The sequence below is a fragment of the Echiichthys vipera genome, assembly GCF_963691815.1.
Source record: "Echiichthys vipera genome assembly, chromosome: 2".
In the NCBI taxonomy this organism is placed as follows: domain Eukaryota; kingdom Metazoa; phylum Chordata; class Actinopteri; order Perciformes; family Trachinidae; genus Echiichthys; species Echiichthys vipera.
Window position 1 is genome coordinate 25,626,147 of NC_139827.1, and position 21,773 is coordinate 25,647,919.

At 40.6% G+C, this 21,773-nt stretch overlaps 1 protein-coding gene across 1 annotated transcript; it reads left to right on the forward strand.

Moving 5' to 3' along the window:
- The first annotated feature begins 369 nt into the window (after positions 1 to 369).
- nomo (nodal modulator) lies at positions 370 to 20,292 on the forward strand. The gene is made up of 31 exons (XM_083937458.1): positions 370 to 534; positions 1,162 to 1,251; positions 1,342 to 1,387; positions 1,570 to 1,670; positions 1,975 to 2,081; positions 2,189 to 2,261; positions 3,650 to 3,802; positions 3,998 to 4,135; positions 5,468 to 5,557; positions 5,689 to 5,794; positions 5,931 to 6,081; positions 6,248 to 6,425; positions 7,324 to 7,465; positions 7,929 to 8,060; positions 9,700 to 9,836; positions 9,942 to 10,029; positions 10,229 to 10,292; positions 10,391 to 10,486; positions 10,594 to 10,815; positions 11,625 to 11,707; positions 11,898 to 12,057; positions 13,048 to 13,174; positions 14,134 to 14,247; positions 14,430 to 14,557; positions 14,657 to 14,798; positions 14,929 to 15,012; positions 16,052 to 16,162; positions 16,315 to 16,416; positions 16,982 to 17,101; positions 17,261 to 17,353; positions 18,231 to 20,292. Exons 1-31 carry the CDS (start codon positions 379 to 381, stop codon positions 18,360 to 18,362), a joined length of 3,666 nt encoding a protein of 1,221 aa, XP_083793584.1. The 5' UTR covers positions 370 to 378; the 3' UTR covers positions 18,363 to 20,292.
- Positions 20,293 to 21,773: the final 1,481 nt, after the last annotated feature.

Sequence of the window (21,773 nt, forward strand, 5' to 3'; positions counted from 1 at the left end):
TGTGTCAAATCTCAACCTTTTTTCCTTTCCCCTTAACTCTTATACCATGTGCAGTGTTACTTTTATTACTCGTTCAATGTCACTGCCAATATTTTCAATACCATGCGAAATAATATTTTTTTAACATTATATTACTTAATTACTAAATTTGACTTTTCTTGTCATTCTATAAGTCACTGGTGTTAACATTCCTTAATCACTTAACATCTGACAAGAATTCCCTGGGTCTCATTTTATCAGCGTCATGTTGGTGCACCTCCAGCCCAGCGGAGGTCGCTGCTCCCTGCGCTCCATGGTGTTGACAGGCAGCAGCTCAGCTGGTGCGGAACCGGAGACAGCGTGCTGTTGCTCGGCTCATCGAGAGATCAGTCAGCCAAAATGTTGAGAATTACGATCCGGGCAGACGTGGGAGCCCTTTGGGTTTTATTCTGTATCACCTACTCCCAGTTCCTGACTGTATCATCCGATGACATAGTGGTGGCATGCGGGGGATTTGTGAAATCCGACGTTGAGATCAATTACTCTGTGATCGAGGTGAGAGTGCAAACCCCCCGGCTAGGGCAGCTAGCTGACAGTTAGCTGACAGTTAGCTGCTTTATCGTAGTGAGCTAAAGGTTAGGTGGAGACTGTCGTTTTAGTTGAATGAAATGACCACAACAGTAGTCTACTCTAGCTCACAGTTGGCTCTCTCTTGATATTAAACATACATGAAAGCAAAACAAAACTAAAAGTAATTTGACGTGCATTTAGCTATCTACTAGTTTGCTAATTCGGATGCTTTTTTCCCCCTACGCAGTCACGGTTGACTGTTAACGCCATATGTTACACGTTAAGCATATATTACATACGCCGGCGTTAATATCCTTTAAAATAACATTTGTGTCGCACAGCTAACTTAAAATCTGCCTGTGTGCTGACGAGGAGCCATCAGTCCTAATCCCTTCTTATTCACAGGCTCCATGGGATCAGCAATTTGCCCAATTAGTGAAATTAACTTAATCCCAGATAGACTGGTCTGTCTGTGAATGACAGTTGATGCACATTACTCAACCAATTTGCCATTCAACGTAGTATTTAAAGCTAAAGAGACTGCCATGACATTTCAGGTTTAGTAATTATTCAATTATATATATTTAATGAGCTGTTTCTGTTTACGTTCAGATTAAACTGTACACCAAACAAGGTTCCCTGAAGTATCAAACAGATTGTGCTCCAATCAATGGCTACTTCATGATCCCTCTCTATGACAAGGTATGAGATTAAGTCGTTTGAGTCCTTCGAACCTTCTTTATTCACTGATGATGGTGATTTGAATCTAATAGACTTGTCTCTTTTACACAGGGAGACTTTGTTTTGAAGATTGAGCCCCCTCTTGGATGGAGCTTTGGTAAGACTACTGTTTAACAACTGTATCCTCACAATTCACCAAATCTTTTTTATGCCACCAGTTGTCCAGGAAATGCAAAGACAATCTCAGAGGCAGTTACACATGATCAATCTTCTCACTTCCATGTCTTTTGGTCTTTGATTTTCTTCTTCTTCTTCTTCTTGGGCTTTAACTTTCACCAGAGCCGACCAGTGTTGAACTCCACGTGGATGGAGTGAACGACATCTGTACAAAAGAAGAAGACATCAACTTTGTTTTCACTGGCTTTTCAGTGTCAGGGACGGTGAGAATTCCTCATTGATACAAACATTTGACATCTTGAAGACCCTAAAAGCTTATCTACCTATAAAGGGGGCTCAAAGCTAAAATTGTTGACTGAGATCAAAAAAGTAAGCGCTCACATTTACATTGTCACACATACATCAGTGGCTTTTTATGCGTGTGTGCAGATAACTTTTCAGGTCTTCAACTTCTTATCTGTGGTCCAAAGACCAGAACACTTAGTTTGATCGCAGCGCTATAAACCTTTTCTTGGAAAAGTAATAGTCCAGGAATTAATTCATGTTATAAAATACCTCTCTCCTCAGGTTCTGAGTAAAGGCCATCTCCTGGGTCCAGCTGGAGTAGAAATCCAACTCACCCGTGCAGGAACACAGGAGAAACTCCAGAGTGTCGTCACACAGCCTGGAGGAAAGTAAGTGGCTGTCACCTCTCTGCTTGTTAAGAGTTCTACACAGGTGTTTTTGCAGTGAACATTGTGTCTTTTAACTTGATGCACTGTTTTTGGTTTTCCTTACACAGGTATACCTTTTTAAAAGTACTCCCAGGAGATTATGACATCACAGCTGCCCATCCCTCCTGGACTCTGGAGCAGGTTGGTACCTTCACTTCAGTTTTCATTAGGCCGTATCAACAGCACAGACTATATAGAAACATGAATGTATCATATATTTCATGTCTTTTTTAAAGAACATTTGAATTTAGGTGTTCTTCTTTCTGCCTGTTTTGTCATTTAGTGGAGCTGAAAAGTCCAAATGTGATCAATACGGTGGATCTGTAGAGTGATAGGCTAGCAACCTTCCATGTAAACCTCTTAATTTTGAGCCTTGGTATCTTCTTAATGGGGAAAAATATATATTTTAACATCTACTGGGTAACACTTCAGAAGAAGCTGAAGTAGCGTTTGGGACCCAAATTATTAATTATGCCTTGTAAGAGATATTTTCCAGTGGCTACAATAAGAAATCAAAAATCTTAGTTATTTAAAGAACTGCATCATGAGGAACTTTTGCTCAGGCTTCAACATGTAGCCCTGCTGACTGCTCCATCGTCAAATTACTTTGCAAGACATTATTGTCATTGTCAAATATGTCTGTGATTCCCCTAAAATGTCACATTCTCTAACAGATTGTGAAATGTCCCATATTGCTATTATTTGATTATAGAGCAGGTTGAGGTGCTGTATAAATACTGTGAAAGTATCAAAACGCTTAATCCACAGAAATTCACATAGCATGTATTAAAAAAAAAAAAACAGTTTCTCTAAACGAGCCGTCAGGACTTCTGTACTGTTGTGATGTCACAACTATACTATATATAGGTAGAAAATAAAACCGAGTGTTTCAGACAGAGGGTGAATACAGGTATATCCAAACAGACAGTGATAGAAAAATTTTCTTAGCATTTAAAGTATGTAAATATGTTCTAGTAGAAACCCAAAATACACGTTTAAAAATGAACTTCATATGTCCCCTTTAAGTTAGCTTTTTATTTAGAAAGAGCAAGAAAAATACTTTAATATACAATAACTCAAACACACATTAGTTAAAAAAGGAAAACACACAGTTCTAGATTCTTATGTAGCCCTGAAAATAAATAGAACACCTCAAAATGATTATTTAAAGCTGTTGCTATAAGACATTTGGAGTCGGAGCAGATCAGCAAGTCATTAACTAATGATTTCAGTCAGATTAGATCCGTGTTTGACATTATTTTCTTTCCCATACCCAGGTATTAACACACTGCTGGGTACCACATTACGGCACTTCTCTGTCTGTCATTAATTCAGAGGTCTTTTTAATTCAGTATCACTTGAGGGTGTAATAGTTCATTATTCACCTACTCGATGAGCTGATAAGGTTCCCTGTCAGCTCAGCAGGTTTATAACTAATGATCTCCAGCAATAATCACACTTCTCCTGACAGGGCCATTATCCCGACCCTCACTGTAATTTCCGTGGTGACCTTTGCCGTCTTCTTATAGAGCTCCACCTCAGTGCTCGTTTCCAATGCCAATGCCCCGGCCGCCGACCATCTGGTAGTTGGAGGGTACGATGCCTCTGGGGAGGTCCGCAGTGATGGGGAGCCCATGAAAGAGGTCACCTTCCTACTGTACTCAGCCACAGTCAAGAAAGAGGTACTTTATTAACATTTTTAGAAACAGCGAAACAACGAGATCTTGATTTCATTTGTCTCACGTATCCTGCATTATTTGATGGAAGTTAGTATATTGTGCTGAAGCTTACATTTTAGCAGTATATCTGGAACACAATGGGATTTTATAGCCATAAAGATAAGTTACATCCCTTCATATTTATTTGTGTGTTTTCAGGATGTTGGAGGCTGTAACACATCCCCAGTGGAGGGGGCAGATTCAGGGGACAGCTCGCTGGTCTACCTCTGTAGCACTCTGTCCAGGGAAGATGGGACCTTCATCTTCCCCTCACTGGCAAGCGGCGAATACACCGTGGTAAGCTTTCTGCAATAAGCATAAGAGAGCTGTCCCCATTTTTAATCTCACTAAAAGTTTTAGTCCTTAATATTTAACTCCTGATCGATTTGGTGACCTCTGTAGTTACCATGGTGACAATAAGTGCAGTTACAGAAGCACTCCTTTAGCAGCTGCACCACGCCTGATTTCAGGCATAGAGCAGTTTTAAGGTAATATAATACTTAATTCAATACATTTGGCACATTTCTGCCTGGACAACTTTTCAGGCTCACAAGTCGTTCTTTGCTTTAAAGGAATACTGCTTTAAATGATACAAAATGACAATCTTACGTCATTTAAAGCAGGAAGTGTTAGAGGTAGATATGGCTCTCTCCCGTCTCAGGGGAAAATGGGTGAAGTATTCCTTTAACCCCTGCAGATGAGTCAAGCAAACTTATTTTGTTTTGATAAAGAATCATTCAATAATCAGCCTTTTTACAGAACGCCATTAGCAACTGTGATCTGATTTAATTCTGCACACAGCACAAGTCGTTTTCTTGCAGGAACAGTGAGTTGGTTGTCGGCTGAGTTAGATGAAGAGCTGCAGGCGGCAGACTGCACATTTACCAACACTTCACTGTGGCTTCTCGTTAATTATTCTCTGCAATATTCAAAACGGACTCCTGTCAAATTCAGAAATGTACCCCTCTTTTTCTCACATTTTTGAGAACTATCATGGTTAGCACTAACCTCAGTGACAAACACAATTCTGTTTCCTGTGACAATAAAAACCACCCCAGCACTCTCATTTTGAAGGACTCACTTTAAACAGCACGTATACAGTGTAAAGATAGAATCATAAACAGCTGATATCAATGAGATAAAATTACACTGGATTGCATGCATGCATGCTCTTTTGCCTTTGAATCCCACACGCGTAGGTAGGGAATTTGGTTGTTTTTTGTTGTTGTTTTTCCGCATGAATATATCCACAGATGGATGCATTACAGTTTATTTATTCATAAGCATATTGAAGGACAGTATTACATCATACTGTTACCACAACTAGATTTGAATCCAGTGTGGGAATAGCGGACCCTGCCACTACCACTATAGAAAAAACCTAATAGAAAGAACTGGTTTTGCAAAAAAATGGCAAATACTTAGAATAAAAGTGGGGTTTGATGTCATGACAACGTAACTTTAACCCGCTCGCTGCCCTTAAAATGATTCTGCCTCTTTCTCATTTCTGAGAAAGAGAATTCCTTTGTACAGAGCCTAGTCTGGATGGTGTGTTTTTATGAACTTTTTCCCAATATACTGTACTTATTGCTGCCTCTAATTCTGCTTTTGTGAAATCCATTCCTTCAGGTGCCCTTCTACCGGGGAGAAAGGATCACGTTTGATGTTGCTCCTTCTAGGATGAATTTCAAGGTGGAACACAATAGTTTGAAACTGGAGGTAAAGAGCCAAATTATATCATTAATGTTAGTTTTAATAGTTGTCCTTATATTGCAAATGTAAAAATATTTTATGCATGGTACATTTTACGCATTTCCCATGTAATGCTGTTTCTATTGCTTCGCATGCAGCCCATCTTCCGTGTCATGGGCTTCTCTGTGACAGGCCGAGTTCTTAACAGTGACGATGGGGAGGGCGTCCCTGATGCCACAGTGTCCCTCAACAACCAGATCAAAGGTAGACATGCTAGGAGCCTCGACTACACTTTAGTTGTAGTGTCTTAACAGAAACAATACTCACTTTGTGCATTCAGTGGTTTTCATTGTATACACATTTTCACACTGTAGCTTACTGTGCTCTTCTGTTCTCACAGTCATCAGCAAGGAGGACGGTTCTTACCGGTTGGAGAATATGACGGCTGGTACCTACACCATCCGTGTCAGCAAAGAGCTTATGTACTTTGAACCTATCACAGTGAAGATCGCCCCCAACACACCCCAACTTCCTGACATCATCACAGCAGGGTACGTCTGGCCGGTACACTGACTGCTTGAACTGTATACATTTCCATTTCCTACATTACACAGGTTTTGAAATGACTGTTAATTGACTCTCAACTTGGTTTTTCATGCACTCAACACTGGTAACTCACTTTAATATACAGTAAATTCTGTTTTTCGACCAACACAGGTTCAGTGTGTGTGGCCAGATCTCCATCAGCCGCTTGCCTGAGGGCATGAAGCAGCAAGGTCGCTACAAGGTCACTCTGACCCCTCTGAGCCAAGACAAGGCCTCCAGCAGGACCATCGACTCAGATCCTCAGGGGGCATTCTGCTTTCAGGCCAAACCTGGAGACTACAGTGTCCATGTAAGACTGGCAGCATTTTATTTCTTTATACTTAATTACACTTAATTTGCGAGGGCTCTTCAATCAAGGAAAATCAAATAGTAGAGCCCAGTGTGACTAAGTGACTTTTTACTAGTCCATCCAATTCACACACAGTAAATTGTGATTTTTACTGAGCTACTGGGGCATTTGCTGAATTAAAGTCGAACAATCTGAAAACCAACATTTTGTTAGCGCATATTTTCAGTCAGGAATTAAACTAGTGCAGTGTCCGTTCGTAATAGGCCGATTGCATGGCAATTGTTAACCACTCCCTCGGGTCCTCAGAATACACCTGCCAATTGTGAAATCGATTGGATGAGTGTTTCTGGACAAATGCAAAGCAAATTCATGCATGCATACACACGCATTATGGATGGACATGAGAAATGTTTTCCCAGATCAAATAATCACATGAATTACTTGAGGAGGGGATTGATTCCTCGAAGTGGAAAATCTATTTTCAGAATGCATGTTCCATGTCGTGAAAGCCAGTGAGCGTCCTTGTATAGCGTCACACCCAACGCTCTGTCCTCACTGAACCCATTAAATATGCACTAAATGTGTGTAACAAGCTGTAAAATATGCTGACTCCCAATGTGTTTAACAAATACCTGGCCCAGTAGGAGAACTCATAGTCACTTCACATACCGTCTTTCTGACAGACAGACGTAGACTCTTTGCTTTATAGTTAGATGAACAAGAACCTTACCTTCAACTCAAAAGATTTCCAATATTTGTTGAAACCATAGAGCCCAAAAGCCCAAATCATTAACAATTCTTACTACATGATGAAAAAATATTTCAGTGCTTATATAGCACTGTGATATAAAGGTGTACTTCTTCAGAGTAACTTTGGTTTTATTTTCCATGTGTTCAGGTGTCGCTCCCCGAGGCAGAGGTGAAGGCAGGCCTGGCTCTGCAGCCTCATGCCCTTGAGGTCTCCCTTGTGGACCGGCCCCTCACAGACCTGCTTTTCACCCAATTCATGGCTTCTGTCTCTGGAAAAGTCTACTGTTTAGGTAAGAGCATTGTAATTACCAGTCACAACAGCAGCAATGCTTGTCTGTATGTCTGTCTGTCTGTCTGTCTGTCTGTCTGTCATCATGGCAAAATGTGGTCATGGAGACGCCTACTGTAGTGGAAACTAACACAGAGGATGGTTTGAGTATTGCGCCAGGTGTTTGTATGCCAAAGTGTGTAGGTGAGATAAAAATGAAGGTCAAGTTAGAAAATGGGTGTGGTCCGAGTAAGGGGGCTGGAGGAAGGGGGGAAGGAAGCACAGAAGGGGCCATTTATGCCCCTGGCTGTTGGGCGTTGCAGCTGGTATGATCCAATCTGAAGATGGTCTCCAGTTTACTCTCTATTTGTTTATAGATTACAAACTGTCTTTTTTTTTTTAAATGCAGCTTCCATGAAAATGACATCTTTTTGTGGGTGGTTGTTCATATTTTCACTGACTTGTATCCTCTGGTTGACCCATAGCGTCCTGCGATGACCTATCGGTAACCCTTCAACCAGTGAGTCGGCAGGGAGAGAGAAGGATGGTGGCTCTGTCTGGCAGCAGTGACATCCTCAGCTTCTCCTTTGATGACGTTTTACCTGGGAAATACAAAGGTCAGAACTCACAACCAATAACACGTTCTTTATACGAGTAGTAATAATAGATGTAATATGTATTTTTTAATTTCATTTAATTAGAGCTTTTACACATTAGAAATTTGTGGTTGTCATTAGTTGCAGGAGTGCACAAATGCAAAGTCAGCATGCAAGTTTTGACTGGAAGAGTTCAAGCCAGCCATTCATTAGAAACTGCTTTCCTCCATCCTGAGCACATTTCTATTTAGAAATCACACTAATTACTCTCTAACAACTGCGGGGAAATCAATCAGTCATTTCCAGCTCCCACTCATAAAATTGATATTTAGCACAAGCTTTTTCGGAAAGCATGCATTATTCGCCAAGTGTTAGACTACCGTCTGGTGCAGCATCCATCTCATTAGCTGTTCAATGCATATAATTGTTTTGTGTGCCTGCGAGCTGTGCACACACAGCATTTTTTGAGGCATATATACTCAGCTTGTAGTGTTGCCAGGCACAAGAGTTCACTTTCTCCAGCATTTGTTTAAAGATGAGATGATCATAAGATGGGGAAAGTCTCGACCTGAAGTGATAATGGCTTCTAAGTTTTTTCCTCCTTGGCTAGTTTGACAGATTTAAAGGTCCCATACTCTAAAAGTGAGATTTCTATGTGTCTTCTGATTATAAAGCAGGTTGAGGTGATATGTAAATACTGGGAAAGTATTAAAGCGCATGAAAACAGTATAATTAAACATGAATATATCATATGTGATGTCGCCCATGTCTTTTTTAAAGGAACATTTGAATTTAGGTGTTATTCCTTCTGCCTGAACATTTTTTTTCTCTATATATCCATCAAGTAACACTTCAGAAGTTGAAGTAGTTTTTGGGACCCCTCTCTCTCCCATTTTCTGTCAAAATCTCCGGTTGTCCTATCTAAATAAAGGCTTGAAAAGCCAAAAAAGAAATCTTTCTACTTATTAGAAGAACTGCCTCATAAGACCTTTTTCTCAGGCTTCAATATTTAGCCCTGCTGACTGTTCCTTGATCAGATTACTTTGCAAGACATTAAAATATTTCTGATGTCCCTAAAATATTACTCACATTCTCTTAAAGATTGCCAAATATCCCATATTGTAAAAAAAAAAAAAGTGATTTCCATATCCTTTTTTAATTATAAAGCACTTTAAGGAATACTGTGAGAAATACTGTGAAAGTATCAAATCACTCAATCAGCCTGTATTCAGAAACTGTGTCTTTTAAACAAGCCGTCAGGATTTCTGTACAGTTGTGATGTCGCAATTATACTTTAAATTGGTAGAAAGTTCTGCTACAGTGCTGTACAGACATTCCCCGGTTGCAATGATGGTGCAGAGACACCAAGAGTGCAGATGCAGAAGAACAAGAAACACTGACCAATGAGAGCAGACTGGGCTTTATCAGGAGGGGGTCTTAAAGAGACAGGCCTAAAACAGAGAGTTTCAGGTATATTCAGACAGACAGTATGAGATAAATATTATGTTTTTTGAACATTAAGTTTGATCCTGAAAATTAGCCAATAAAAAAAATACAGGAACGTTAATCCTTTTCATCAAACATCTTCATCAACGTTTTTTTGTTTCTTTTGGTTTACCCTGTGTTATTTGTTGTTCTCTCCCGTGTTTACACCCATCAGTGAGTATTACTCACGAGGAGTGGTGCTGGAAGCACAAATCCATGGAAGTGGAGGTTCTTGATAGTGACGTTGTGGGGGTGGAGTTCAGACAGATTGGCTACATCCTTCGCTGCTCCCTCTCACATGCCATTACTTTGGTCAGTAATCAGTACCTGTTGTGGCTTTTAGCAGATGATGGCACATCCATATACATATATATATATATATTTTTAAATTCCTAACGTAATGTGTTTTCTGTGCAGGAGTTCTTTCAAGATGGCAGTAAACCTGAGAACGTTGGCGTGTACAACCTCTCCAAGGGAGTCAACCGCTTCTGCCTCTCTAAGCCTGGTGAGGTTCATTCTCCTGGCCACTCTTTAGCTAAACATAGCATGAATTAGCATATCTAGAAAATAAAAAATATCAGTGTACAAAGTGTTCCCTCATGCATAGTTTCAGTACAGTGTTTGAAGCCAAAAGGTCTGTGTCAGAAAGACCTAAATATAAAACTGGAGCAAAGTAATTAATCAACTAAAAATGGCTTGTCCAGGTGTTTACAAAGTCACCCCTCGCTCCTGCCACCAGTTTGAGCAGGACTTCTATACATATGATACGTAAGTAGTAAGATGCTGTTTCTTGTTTATTTCTGGGTTAAAAGAGTGTTCTCCCTCTAAGCAGTTCAACCAAGTTACTTTTAATCTGTGTCCAACAGCTCGGCCCCCAGTATCCTCACCCTCACCGCAGTGCGCCATCACATGACTGGTCTCATCTCCACCGACAAGATCCTAGACGTCACAGTTACTATCAAGTACTGACTCAACATGGCTACGCTTATTTTTCAAAAAGAGTTAATATCAGCTGTGCATCCTTCTAGAAATGTCCAGCACAAATGTGTTTTATTTTTCCTGCCCCCAGATCATCTATTGAGAGTGAGCCAGCACTTGTGCTGGGTCCCCTCCGAAGCCTGGAGGAGCAGAGGCAGGAGCAGCAGCTGCAAGAGATTCAACTCCGTCGTCAGGAACGAGAGCGCCGCGCTGCTGAAGAGGACGGAGGTGCCAGGGACGATAGCCCTCCTATTCAAGAGAAGGCCGATGAGCTAACAGGCCCCTTCCACTATGAGTTCTCCTACTGGGCCAGGTCAGTTAACGCTCCATGTTTCAGTTTAAACTCTTTGGTCTTTACAACATAAATAGTAAGAATTGAAGTTGTGTGAAGAAAATGGGCCTCTTGCTCATACTAGGGTTGCAAAGTGCAATAAGCCGTTGGGTGTGAAGAAGTGTCCCCCCCACTTAATTTGTGTTTCAAAGTTTTCTCCACATTGTTCCTAAACATAGGAATCTCCTAGACAGTGTGACAATCCTATATGTTTAGGTTAGGGTTTGTACCTGGGTTCCATCAGTTTGGCCCTTAATACAACAGTGCCCATGAACCTCGGAAGCCCTTGCTACGGTCTGACAGTACCACAAATCAAAGCTGTAGCAAATTCCAAATACTTTTGTCAGTGCATTTGGGAACAGTTGGGTCAAACTGATCTAATTATCATTTATAACTTCCATTTGTCTTTAGCTGCACATGTAACAGAATGTTAAGATCAGTGATGGGATGTGTCTTAATAAAATGCACCTTGAGGAGTTCCAGCAAACTTCTCCGTTGATGCCTACAGGCTTCTGGCTTCTGACTTCTTATTGAAGAACAAGATATTTTCTCACAGAGTTGTTTATCTTTTGTGCTCCAATTGTGAGTCACCTGAAGTTGTCTATGGAGAAAATTAATGCAGCTTTTACCTCCAGAACATTGGAACTCCAAATAGCTCAGATTACTTTGCAACCTTATTATTAGCAGCTAGTTGGCATCCACTAATAATAACCACCAAGTCTAAGAGTCTTGTTTGGTCTTGAACCCATGTCATGATGCAATGAGTTAATATAGACTGTATGGCTGTACAGGGCTGGAGAGAAGATCACAGTGACACCCTCTTCCAAGGAACTGCTGTTCTACCCTCCTGAGGTAGAGGCTACTATCACTGGAGGTAAGTTCCTTCACTCTAACAAACCCACTGTGACTATTTATTATTTCCTTGTTATACTGTAGCTGCTTTTATAATTCTAGTCTATAATTCCATACAAATACGTATTTTTGCCCCATCTGTATTGGTGGCATGTAGAAAGAACAGATCAATAACATCCTTAATTAATAAATGAATTACTCTCCCTCAACAGAGTCTTGTCCAGGTCGGCTGGTGGACATCATAGGGCGCGCAGGTCTCTTCCTGGAGGGTAAGGTGTCACCAGAGCTACATGGCGTGGAGATCTCCATCACTGAAAGAGGAGCTGCTGCACCCCTTATTACTGTGGCCACTAATGAGATGGGAGCATACAGGTATGAGAACCCAGCACTTCACATGAGAGATACAAACTTGTCAAACTAGTCTCATTGTTCTGCCATAAATGTATGCACTTATCAGGTAATTAATATACCAAGAAGCCAATCCTTAAATCAATTTGAGCCCCAAAAGAAGTGTAGAAGCAGCCTCAATGTGTATATCCTTGTTAAAATCCTGGCAGTAGCCTAATTTGCTGTTCAAGAGAGCCCAGAGAATGAAAAAAAAAAAAGAAATCTGTTAGTGCCGGTCAGCCAAACAGGTAATTAACTCACAATCTGCGCCTGAGAGACCAACCAGTTTGTGCAGGCTGTTTAAAAGGACCTCAGGGTACACGCTGTCAAAAGCTGCACATAAGAGCGCCAAGGCTGAGAGCTTTTAGTTTATCAAGCGCTGCATCTGTACAGCATGAAAACCGTAATGAAATGTTTGACTTGCTCTTTTTGTTAAAGTTTGCCCAGTGGTTCTTCTCCACTGCTCATACAGATGTTGTTTTACAGGAAGATGAGCAGCTTGTAGAGAGTAGTTTTTAGTCACACTAGCAGTCCATGATTAGGATTCACTGTGCTGTGCATTTTCTGAGGATATCACTATCTCTGATGTTGCCTGTGAATGTTCTCATTATCATTATCTCTGATGTTCACTTGGGTTCAGTATCAAAGTAATGTTGTCTGTCTCAAGGGTGTGTCAGCAGTTTGCCCTGAGCAAAAAAAGAACTCTTTATAGGCAGGAACACCATAGAAATTGCTTTGCAGTCACATGTCAAAAGTAAAGATGTGAAAATTGAAACGTTACCAAATTAATGTTTAGTAGTGTCCTTTTTTCAGTATGTTTGATCTTTCAAATGTTATTTTTATTCAAGTAGGATGGAATTCTGTACTGTATGTCTTGTTTTGTATGTGGCATAGTATTGTGATGACACGTATAAAATATGCATCCTGGAGAGACATGCGTTGCTCACCAAGGGTATGCTTTCCCTTTTCCTTCAGTGTGGGTCCGCTCCACAGCGACCGGCAGTACAACATAAGTGCCAGTAAAGAAGGTTTTGTCCTGAGTCCTGTGGAGGGAGCCCTGGGTGATTTCAAGGCGTTCGCTCTGGCTGGTGTCACCTTCAAGGTATAATGTGACCAGTCCTCATACATATCACATCCCGGTAATCACCAGCCCCTTTTCCATCTGCAATTATAGCTGCTTGTTCACATTTACTTCTTTCACTTATTATGTGGTGTAAAGTAGATCGGAAATGACATGATGGAGAGAGGCTGTTAGTTCCTACTTTGTTTCGCAAAATACAATTAAAAGCAAAGCTCACTGATGATAGTTGAATCACTTTTCTGCTATGCTGTGTGCTGCCAGTGCATCGCCTCTGTACTGCCTTTGTTAAAAGGGTCTGCGTTTTTTCTACAGCGACCATGAGATTCTGGCACAAATAGTTAGTTTCCCTTTCAGACTGCTTGATGAATTGCTTTGAAATCTACTGTGGAGCATCTGCGAGTTTTGTGTCTTTATGTATCCTTCTTTTGTAAATCCTCTCTGAAATGGAACAGTACACAACAATAGACGCTAATCTAAAATTATACCCACAATTTCACAATTTGTCTCTCGCAATTTGAGCCATGGCTGAGTGATTTCAAGATCTCTGTGCTATGTAGGGCTTCATTACAATGGGCATTTCAGTCCATATAAGGGATTGGCATTTAAGTAATTTCATCATTAAAGTATTCCATGAAATCATAGAGTACTTAAATAAAAAAAATCTGACCTAACAAAAATCATTTTTTGGTGACTTCTTGAATTAGCAATCATGAGTTTTCCTCTTCATTGTTAAACAACCACCAGTGCCGATGAAAATCTATCTTTGACCTGACTCAGGCAGAAATGATATATTATTTAATGTATTAAAGTTTTATTAATGTTATGTTTAAGTTATGTTTAGTCACGTTCATTCACTTTATGCCATTAGAATGAAATAGCTGCAAGTAATGTTAGCTAAAGTAACGTTTACTTGCTAGCTTACTATTTAGATGAGTCTGGATATTTAACCTAATGTCACTCTCTTTCCCTCTGTGCTGTAGATCAAATCGGAGGAGGGTCTTCCCTTGTCAGGTGTCCTCCTGTCTCTGAGTGGAGGACAGTTTCGCTCCAACCTGTTGACTCAGGACACCGGCCTGCTCACCTTTAATAACCTGGTAAGAATCCAGCAATTTGTTAATTTGCTTTCATCGTTGACATTTTCATTCTATGGTCTAAGTTATCATTCCTAGAAGCTGCAAAGCTGATTGTAGGGATGCTTTGACTTGTGTTGTGCTCTAGCTGATGTATATATTTTTCTGCTTTCCATTTGATGTCATTACTGCTTATCTCTCCTCAGAGTCCTGGTCAGTACTACTTCAAGCCCATGATGAAGGAGTTCCGCTTTGAGCCGGCATCTCAGATGATCACTGTGGAGGAGGGTCAAAACCTCAGTATCGATATAACTGGCATTAAGACTGCTTACAGGTAAATGAATCTACCTTGATGGTGTTGGTTTTGAGGTCCAGCTCCAAAAATTAGTATGAGAGTGTGATCAGTGTCATGGTCTCGTACTGTGTTCCTCAGCTGCTACGGAGCAGTGCTGTCTCTGAGCGGGGATGCAGAGCGGGATGTGGCCGTGGAGGCGGTGGGACAGGGAGAGTGTAGCCTCTACAGCGAGGACACCGTCACCGATGAGGAGGGTCGCTTCAGACTCAGGGGTTTACTGGTGAGTACAGGTTACAATAAGATAGGAGGGTGTTAAAATGAACGCACTCTACAGGTTACCGTCTTTTACCGTCTACTCTAATCCTTTTTAATGTACACCTTGTATGACTTAATGTAATGTTTCCTTGCAGCCGAGTTGCAAATATCTAATTCAGCTGCGAGCTGAAGGCAACGACCACATAGAGAGGGCCTTACCACAACACAGAGCTATAGAGGTAAGAAGCAGCCTTATTAAAGTCATTGTAATGACAGTTGCGACGTAAACGGTAGAAATGTTCATGTTACAAAAGAATTAACCAGGAATGTGCACTTGCAAATACAGTATGTTATTGGCCAACACAGCGCCTTGCCAGACGATTTTTTGCAGTAAACGTTGAGCATCAACTTTATTACCAGACAACCAAGGATTGGAGCACACTGAGTGTTGATACTTCAGCATTCTGCCCCAAAACTAAAATGTGTACATTAAATATGAATGCATGTTGTACAAGGGAAAATACTGAAGGAACTTTGGTTCACAACATTATTTTTGAATGACTAAACTGGTACCACAAGATTCATTTAGCATCTGTTCTAGAAATTTCAAGTAGTCTTCATCCGGTGATGGATTTTGCCTAATTGCAATGGATATGTGGAGGTTCAAGTTTCAATTTTTTTTCAGACTTAAAATTGCTGAAAGGCTGAGATTCAAAGTTTATCTGGGCATCTCCATCTGATGGAGAAAATGATCAAAAAGCCCCAGAACATCTACTAAATGGACCTTGTTGTGAGACAGTTTTTTGCTGTTTCCAAAGTGAAGAATGAACCTGTACTAAAATGCCATTCTTGTTCCTTCAGTTCAAACAGTAACACATTTTAAATGTCATGTTTCCCTTTTATATATGTGGCATTGAAAACTAGATTGGAGGGTATGGAAACTTTTATAATTGAATTGTTAAAATAACTGTGGGAACCCTGTGATTATGACCTATCAGCAGCCTTATCACATGGGTCCTTTCTTCTGTATACAGAGAACAAAAGAAGCGATAATCGCATTGCAAGTTTAAACCTCTCGTTTCATAATTTAGCTCCTCTGAAAAGTGCAGGCCCGCTAATCTTTCTGGCAAGGCTGGAAATGCCTTAATTCCACTTAATTCTCTGTTATTATCACACCGTGTGACTTGTACAAAGTCTTTATCCAAACTTCACATTTGGCATTTGCTTAAAGAGCCCAAGGTTGTAGCTGCACATTAAGCTCTCTGTGTTCCCCCTCAGGTCGGCAGCAGTGACATTGAAGGGGTCAACATCATCGCCTTCAGGCAAATCAATCAGTTTGACCTTAGTGGAAATGTCCACACGTCCCCTGAACATCTTGCGACACTATCGGTAGGACTGCTTGGCTTATATTATCGCTGGTTCTTTTATATTCAACTAACAGACATTTCTGCAACTCCCCTGCAATTTTCACATGGCAGGAAATGGGCAGAGATGACATTGCTGAGGTTTTACCACGTTTTTCCTCCCCTTTCTTTGTCCAGGTGAAGCTTTACAAGAGTGATAATCTGGACAACCCAATCAACAGCGTCTCTCTGGGACAGTCCCTCTTCTTCAACTTCCCTCCTCTGGACAGAGATGGAGAGGTATCTGCTTATATTTCTGCGCACAAACTGCTGAAACATTTTGCTCATAGTCCTGAAACTTATAGTTTTTTTTATAGTCTACATTATTCAGTAGTTACAGGCAATGGCCGTTGTAAGAAAAGTTTAGTTCAAAGCTACAATGAAGATGTAGGTATCATATGAAACAACAAACTGCCAACCATGCCATGCTAGTTTCAAAGGGGTCCCCTGACCGCTCACCTCAAGACATCTGAATGAAAATGGGTTTTATGTGGACCCACGAGTGTCCCCTTTACAGTCCACTTTATGATAATCCCATGCAGTTTGGGAGAAAAAGATTATTTTGCATGTTATTTTCATCCTTAAAATATGGTGTATTTGAATATTTCTGCATACTGGGGTCCATAAACAGTCTTGGAATTGCATGAATTTGGGTCCGACTGGAATGCTGGGGCTCTTTATATGTGATGATGAACCACCACTGGTTATAAGTCTCCTTAATGTTGACACAATTGTGTATTTCCCTACATTTAATGACCCAGGACATGCTGTTGGATCTAAAGTCTTCTTTCTCTTTCTCCTCCAGAGCTATGTCCTGATGCTGTACTCCACACTGTCCCGCTCCCAGTTTGACTTCACCCTGCCTCAGGTCACCTTTACCTCCAATGGCTACCACAAGCACGTCACACTCACCTTCAACCCCACCGTAAGATTCTTTTTTTTTTCTTCTAGAACTACAGGATTCTTGACTTGTAGTGAGGTATATTGTGCAGATTGTAGCAGGCTTTGTATCAAGACAGTATTGAGTAAGCTGTTGTTGTTGTCTCATCTCAGGTTGTGTGTTTATGTGTGTGCTTTCCCCTAGCGTAAAGTGCCTGACCAGGATGTTGCCCAGGGTTCCTACATAGCCCTGCCCCTCACTCTGCTGCTCCTGTTAGCAGCATACAACCACGAGAAGGTAAATAATCTCCTCCACAAGCTCCAGACAATATGTTCAAAGAGCTTTTCTTGCTCAACTGTTGACTGTGGTTTACTTTCTAAGCTTTGCCCCGACGCTGTTAGTACATCATACGCTTCGTTTATCTGGTTGGTTGATTTTGCCCGTATGTTGGTGACGGACAGATGGTTTATCCAATGAGCAACCAGTATTTTCGCCCCTTCCCAAAAGATCTCCAAACGAGAGTTCCCAGATGGATATGCTGAGCAAATGCGAATCAATCCATCTGGTGGTGCAGTTTAATTGCTGTGTAATCTGGAAGGTGACTGGTTATACCTGAGAATGTTTATAATGGTTGTTCTAAAGGGACTCATCACGTTTCCAACCCTGCTATTCTAGTTTTTCATTTTATATTCATTTACAGGCATTTTGAAAGAAAAAAAAATCACAGTAATGGTGTAAAGCAAAATATGTAAATCGTGCTGGAAAAATATCTATTTTGTATGTATTATCATTTCAGGCTGTAAAACAAAAGAAGGGACTTTCAAAAGGGGTATCATGACTTTCTATAGGCACTGTACATCTGAAGACCAGCCCCACGTCATGATTCAAGAAGGTGCTTCATGCATAGACAAAAGAGTCTTGGCAATGATCCCTGTGGGATTTGGGTTTTACTTTCGCGAAAAGAGGATTTTTTTGTAATCGTTATTATTTGTTCTGTTAATGAAACCACATTGTTCACGGTTCACAAGGTATGACTCTAATTATGGCAAGGTTTTTGTAGAAAAGCTTCACTATGAAAGGTTAGAGATGGGAATGCTATGATTCACAGTATTAAATGCTTTTGTCAAGTAAGAAACTGATAATCCAAAAAGCTTTTGTTTAACCTATTTTGCAGGTAATCCCCCTCCTCCTACAGTTGGTGAACCGTATGCAGGGAGTGAGGAGCATGTCCCAGGCCAGCGGGGACAGCGTTGCTCTTGACGAAGCCAAACGTCAGGCCAAGAGACAGAAGGCCAGGCGTACATGAGGACGCAACCACAGCTCACTTCAGTCAAACCACAAATTTATACACTAAATGGTACACTTGCACCCATGATTACGGCCTCAAAGAGTACTGCGGGTTAGCTCATAGAGTAGATAAACGGAGTGGCTAATTGTGGGTGCTAGTGGGCCGTTTAGCACACTAAAATGTGATTTGTCCCCCAAGTGAAGCCCAACACGTACCACTCAAAGTGCATCATCGCCACCTCATCAGCCATTCAGATTCACTGGACTGATAGCTGACATTTTACAGTTTTTTTTTTTGTTTTGTTTTTTAAGAACCGTTGTTTTTTTCCGGAACACTCATTGTTTAAAAAAATGTTAATATTTGTGATAGAATATGAGCCATTTTTATACCCATGTAAATTATCTAGGTCAAATTAAATCATTTGTGTTTTGAAAGCACTTACTGTAAATGCTTTTGATATCAATCCTAACATAGTTTAAGACCATCAGACAAAAAGTGCGTCTCACCAACCAGCTTTTGGGTCAATTCAGACAATACCCAAAGGGGACTTTGATAGCTGGAATTTGATAAGATCTAACCATAACTACCTGCGTCAACTTAAGGATATTTATAGTTTAAATTGATTCCTATGGGATCAATGAGGCCCAAGATTTAGAGCTTATGAAATGAATGTCAGAATTATTTTGAAGATTGTTGTATATCACCCTTGTAAACCTGTGGAGAAACAATCTGCATGAGTAGCTTGTGAATGTGCAGAAAAGATTTGTGGTCGTAGAAACATTTGAGAACTAAAGGGCTCTCAGAAAACGCAGACCTCCGCCAACAAATGCCCAGTCCCACAATGTTAACGCACTGCAATTTTCCCTGTTAGGAACTTAATTTTTCCGATTATTCTGACGCCTCATAAATGCATCACAAATGTCCCGTACCACAATGTTAACAAAAGTGAAAAATATTTTGTGTTCCAGATCTGCTCAAAAATTTAATGGGTTCGGGCAAGTAGTTTTTGTGAAACAAAGAAACAGACCATCCGAGCCGAAAACCCACTTTGACAGAGGTAAAATCATCCTCCACCAGTGAGGCTGATAAACAGTCACAAGCTTTATATTTATTTTTCAACTTCATTTCACAAACTCTAAATCGTTTTGACCCTTATTTGACCACAGAGATATAATTTAAAACTCTTATCAGTCCCACGTTGAATTTACTTCTATTAAACCGTCTTAAATGTGGGATGGTGTAAACTCAAACTATGATTGAGAGACAGCCAAAGACTTTGACAAGATAATAAATGCTTTATACCGTTGGCAGTCCTGTCGTACTACTTAAGTGTAAAACACCCACGAGCTTCTGTAATGCACTCCTCTTCTGATGGATTTTTTTTTATAAACTGTTAAGTGTGATGCAAGATTGACTTTCTGTCAGTTTCAGCTCAGGAAAGTGATGGTCGGTAGGAGGCTGGGAAATTTAGGTTTACTTTTGGGGATTTTCGCGCGTGGGGGGGGGGGGGGTCGGGGTAGAAAGGTGATAACAGTTGATTAATTTATTAACATATGTCTAATCAAATGTGAATGGTAACTTAGTCTGTATGCTGGGGAATGTCTTTCAGAAATGTGTTGTTTTTGAAAGATATTCTGTGAAATTATTTGTGTGACAAGTTATTTTAAAGAGCAACATTAACGTTAAACAGGCTGACATCAACAGAAGGGACAATGAATGAGAATATCTACAAAGGGTCTGTCGCGACCTTGAGTCCAACTTGGAAAGATCAGGCAGAATTGTAATTTCATAGGCTCATTGTCTTACTGCTGAGCTGTGTAATGCACTGTGAAAACTATGGACCCCAATTATTTTTCTCTATTTAATTCATCTGCGCTCAACTGTGGCTGAAAGATGAAAAGGCCACTGGCTATTTACTGAGTTGAAAGATATTCCAATTAGTCCACATTTAGGGGGAGTTGATTAGTTTGGTTGGGGTGGGAGGGGAAGGGTGAGGGAGGTGGGCTGTAATTGTCATTTGGTCAGAATCTGTTAATGTTTTTGAGATAATAAAGTTTGACTGGAAGGAAATTAACTTGACTGTTCTCTGGTGTTGCCTCTAGAGGGCAGTGTCACTTTAGGAAATAATATTTTCATAAAGATGGTAATAACTAGATTCTGAAAGTGTAAGAGTACATTACTCATACTATATTAGTTTTTCATTTAAGAAGTGGACTAGCCCTAGAAAAACAATATACATTGGATTACCTCATATCCTCTCCCAAGCAGCACATGGTATAACATGCCTTAGGGCAGGGGTGCCCAACCCTGCTCCTGGAGAGCTACTGCCCTGCATGTTTTAGGTTTCTCCCTGCTCCAACACACCTGAGTCTAATGATGTGCTCCTTATCAAGCAGCTGAAGCTTTTCACAGGTTTGATAATCATCAAAAAGGGCAGTAGTTCTCCAGGAGCAGGATTGGGCCCTCCTGGTTTAGGGTATAGGAAACAGGAAAAGAGGTCTAAGAGAGGTTAAAATGCAATTATAGTAGAGCTGTCTATAAAGGGCCACTTTAATGATTTTCAGCCTGAATTTTACTGTTCTAATGTGCGAAGGAAGTGTAAATATGAAACACTAATTTCCTTTTGCACTCTGGCTTGAGAGCTTTGCCCCGCTGCCTCTCCTTGTTGTCCATTAGATAATTTAAAATATGTCAGACAGAAAGCAAGGATCCCACAGTCGGCCCAGCTCCCACGGAGGCTGGTAAGGAAGAGGACTTTCAAAAATGATAACACAGAAAAATCTGTCAACTTCTTGGACTGAACCTTAGGTTCAGGTATTTGTGGTTTGTAAGTGTTGACTGGAAAAAAAAGAAAAATTTGCTGTCGACTTATTATTAGTCGAACACATCATTCATCAATAGTATAACTACAGCAATTACATTGCAGCTTGACAGAGAAAGTGTTAGTCTATGGTTAGGATGCTAAACACTCATGTTTGTGTTAGCCAGAATGTAGCTGGGTGGTGTCATAAGCTGGGTTGGATCCAAATTCAGAAGGTAGCATTTGTCAATAGTATTGTAGTAACTAAATATTTGTTGGGCCACTTAAAAAGTTTTTACTTTATAACAGATGCAGCTGGCCTTATGAAAGCAAACATTTTGACATGTCGTAGCAATAAAATAACCAGTGTAGCTAATAAAACTAACAGAGCGATGCAGGGAAAAGCCAAACAGAACAGCAAATTGTATCCACCAACAAAAGCCTTCAGAGCCGTGTGTTTTTAAAGAAATGTTCGCTAGATTGGACAACACTGATGAAATAGCAGCAAAGATTTTAACGTCTGCTTTCTCAATACGAGCCACCACGCCGTCGTTTCTCTGCTATGTCACATCTATAAAACCCCGCCCTGCGGTCCTGATTGGCCTGACCATTTTTTGCGGATCCTGAAA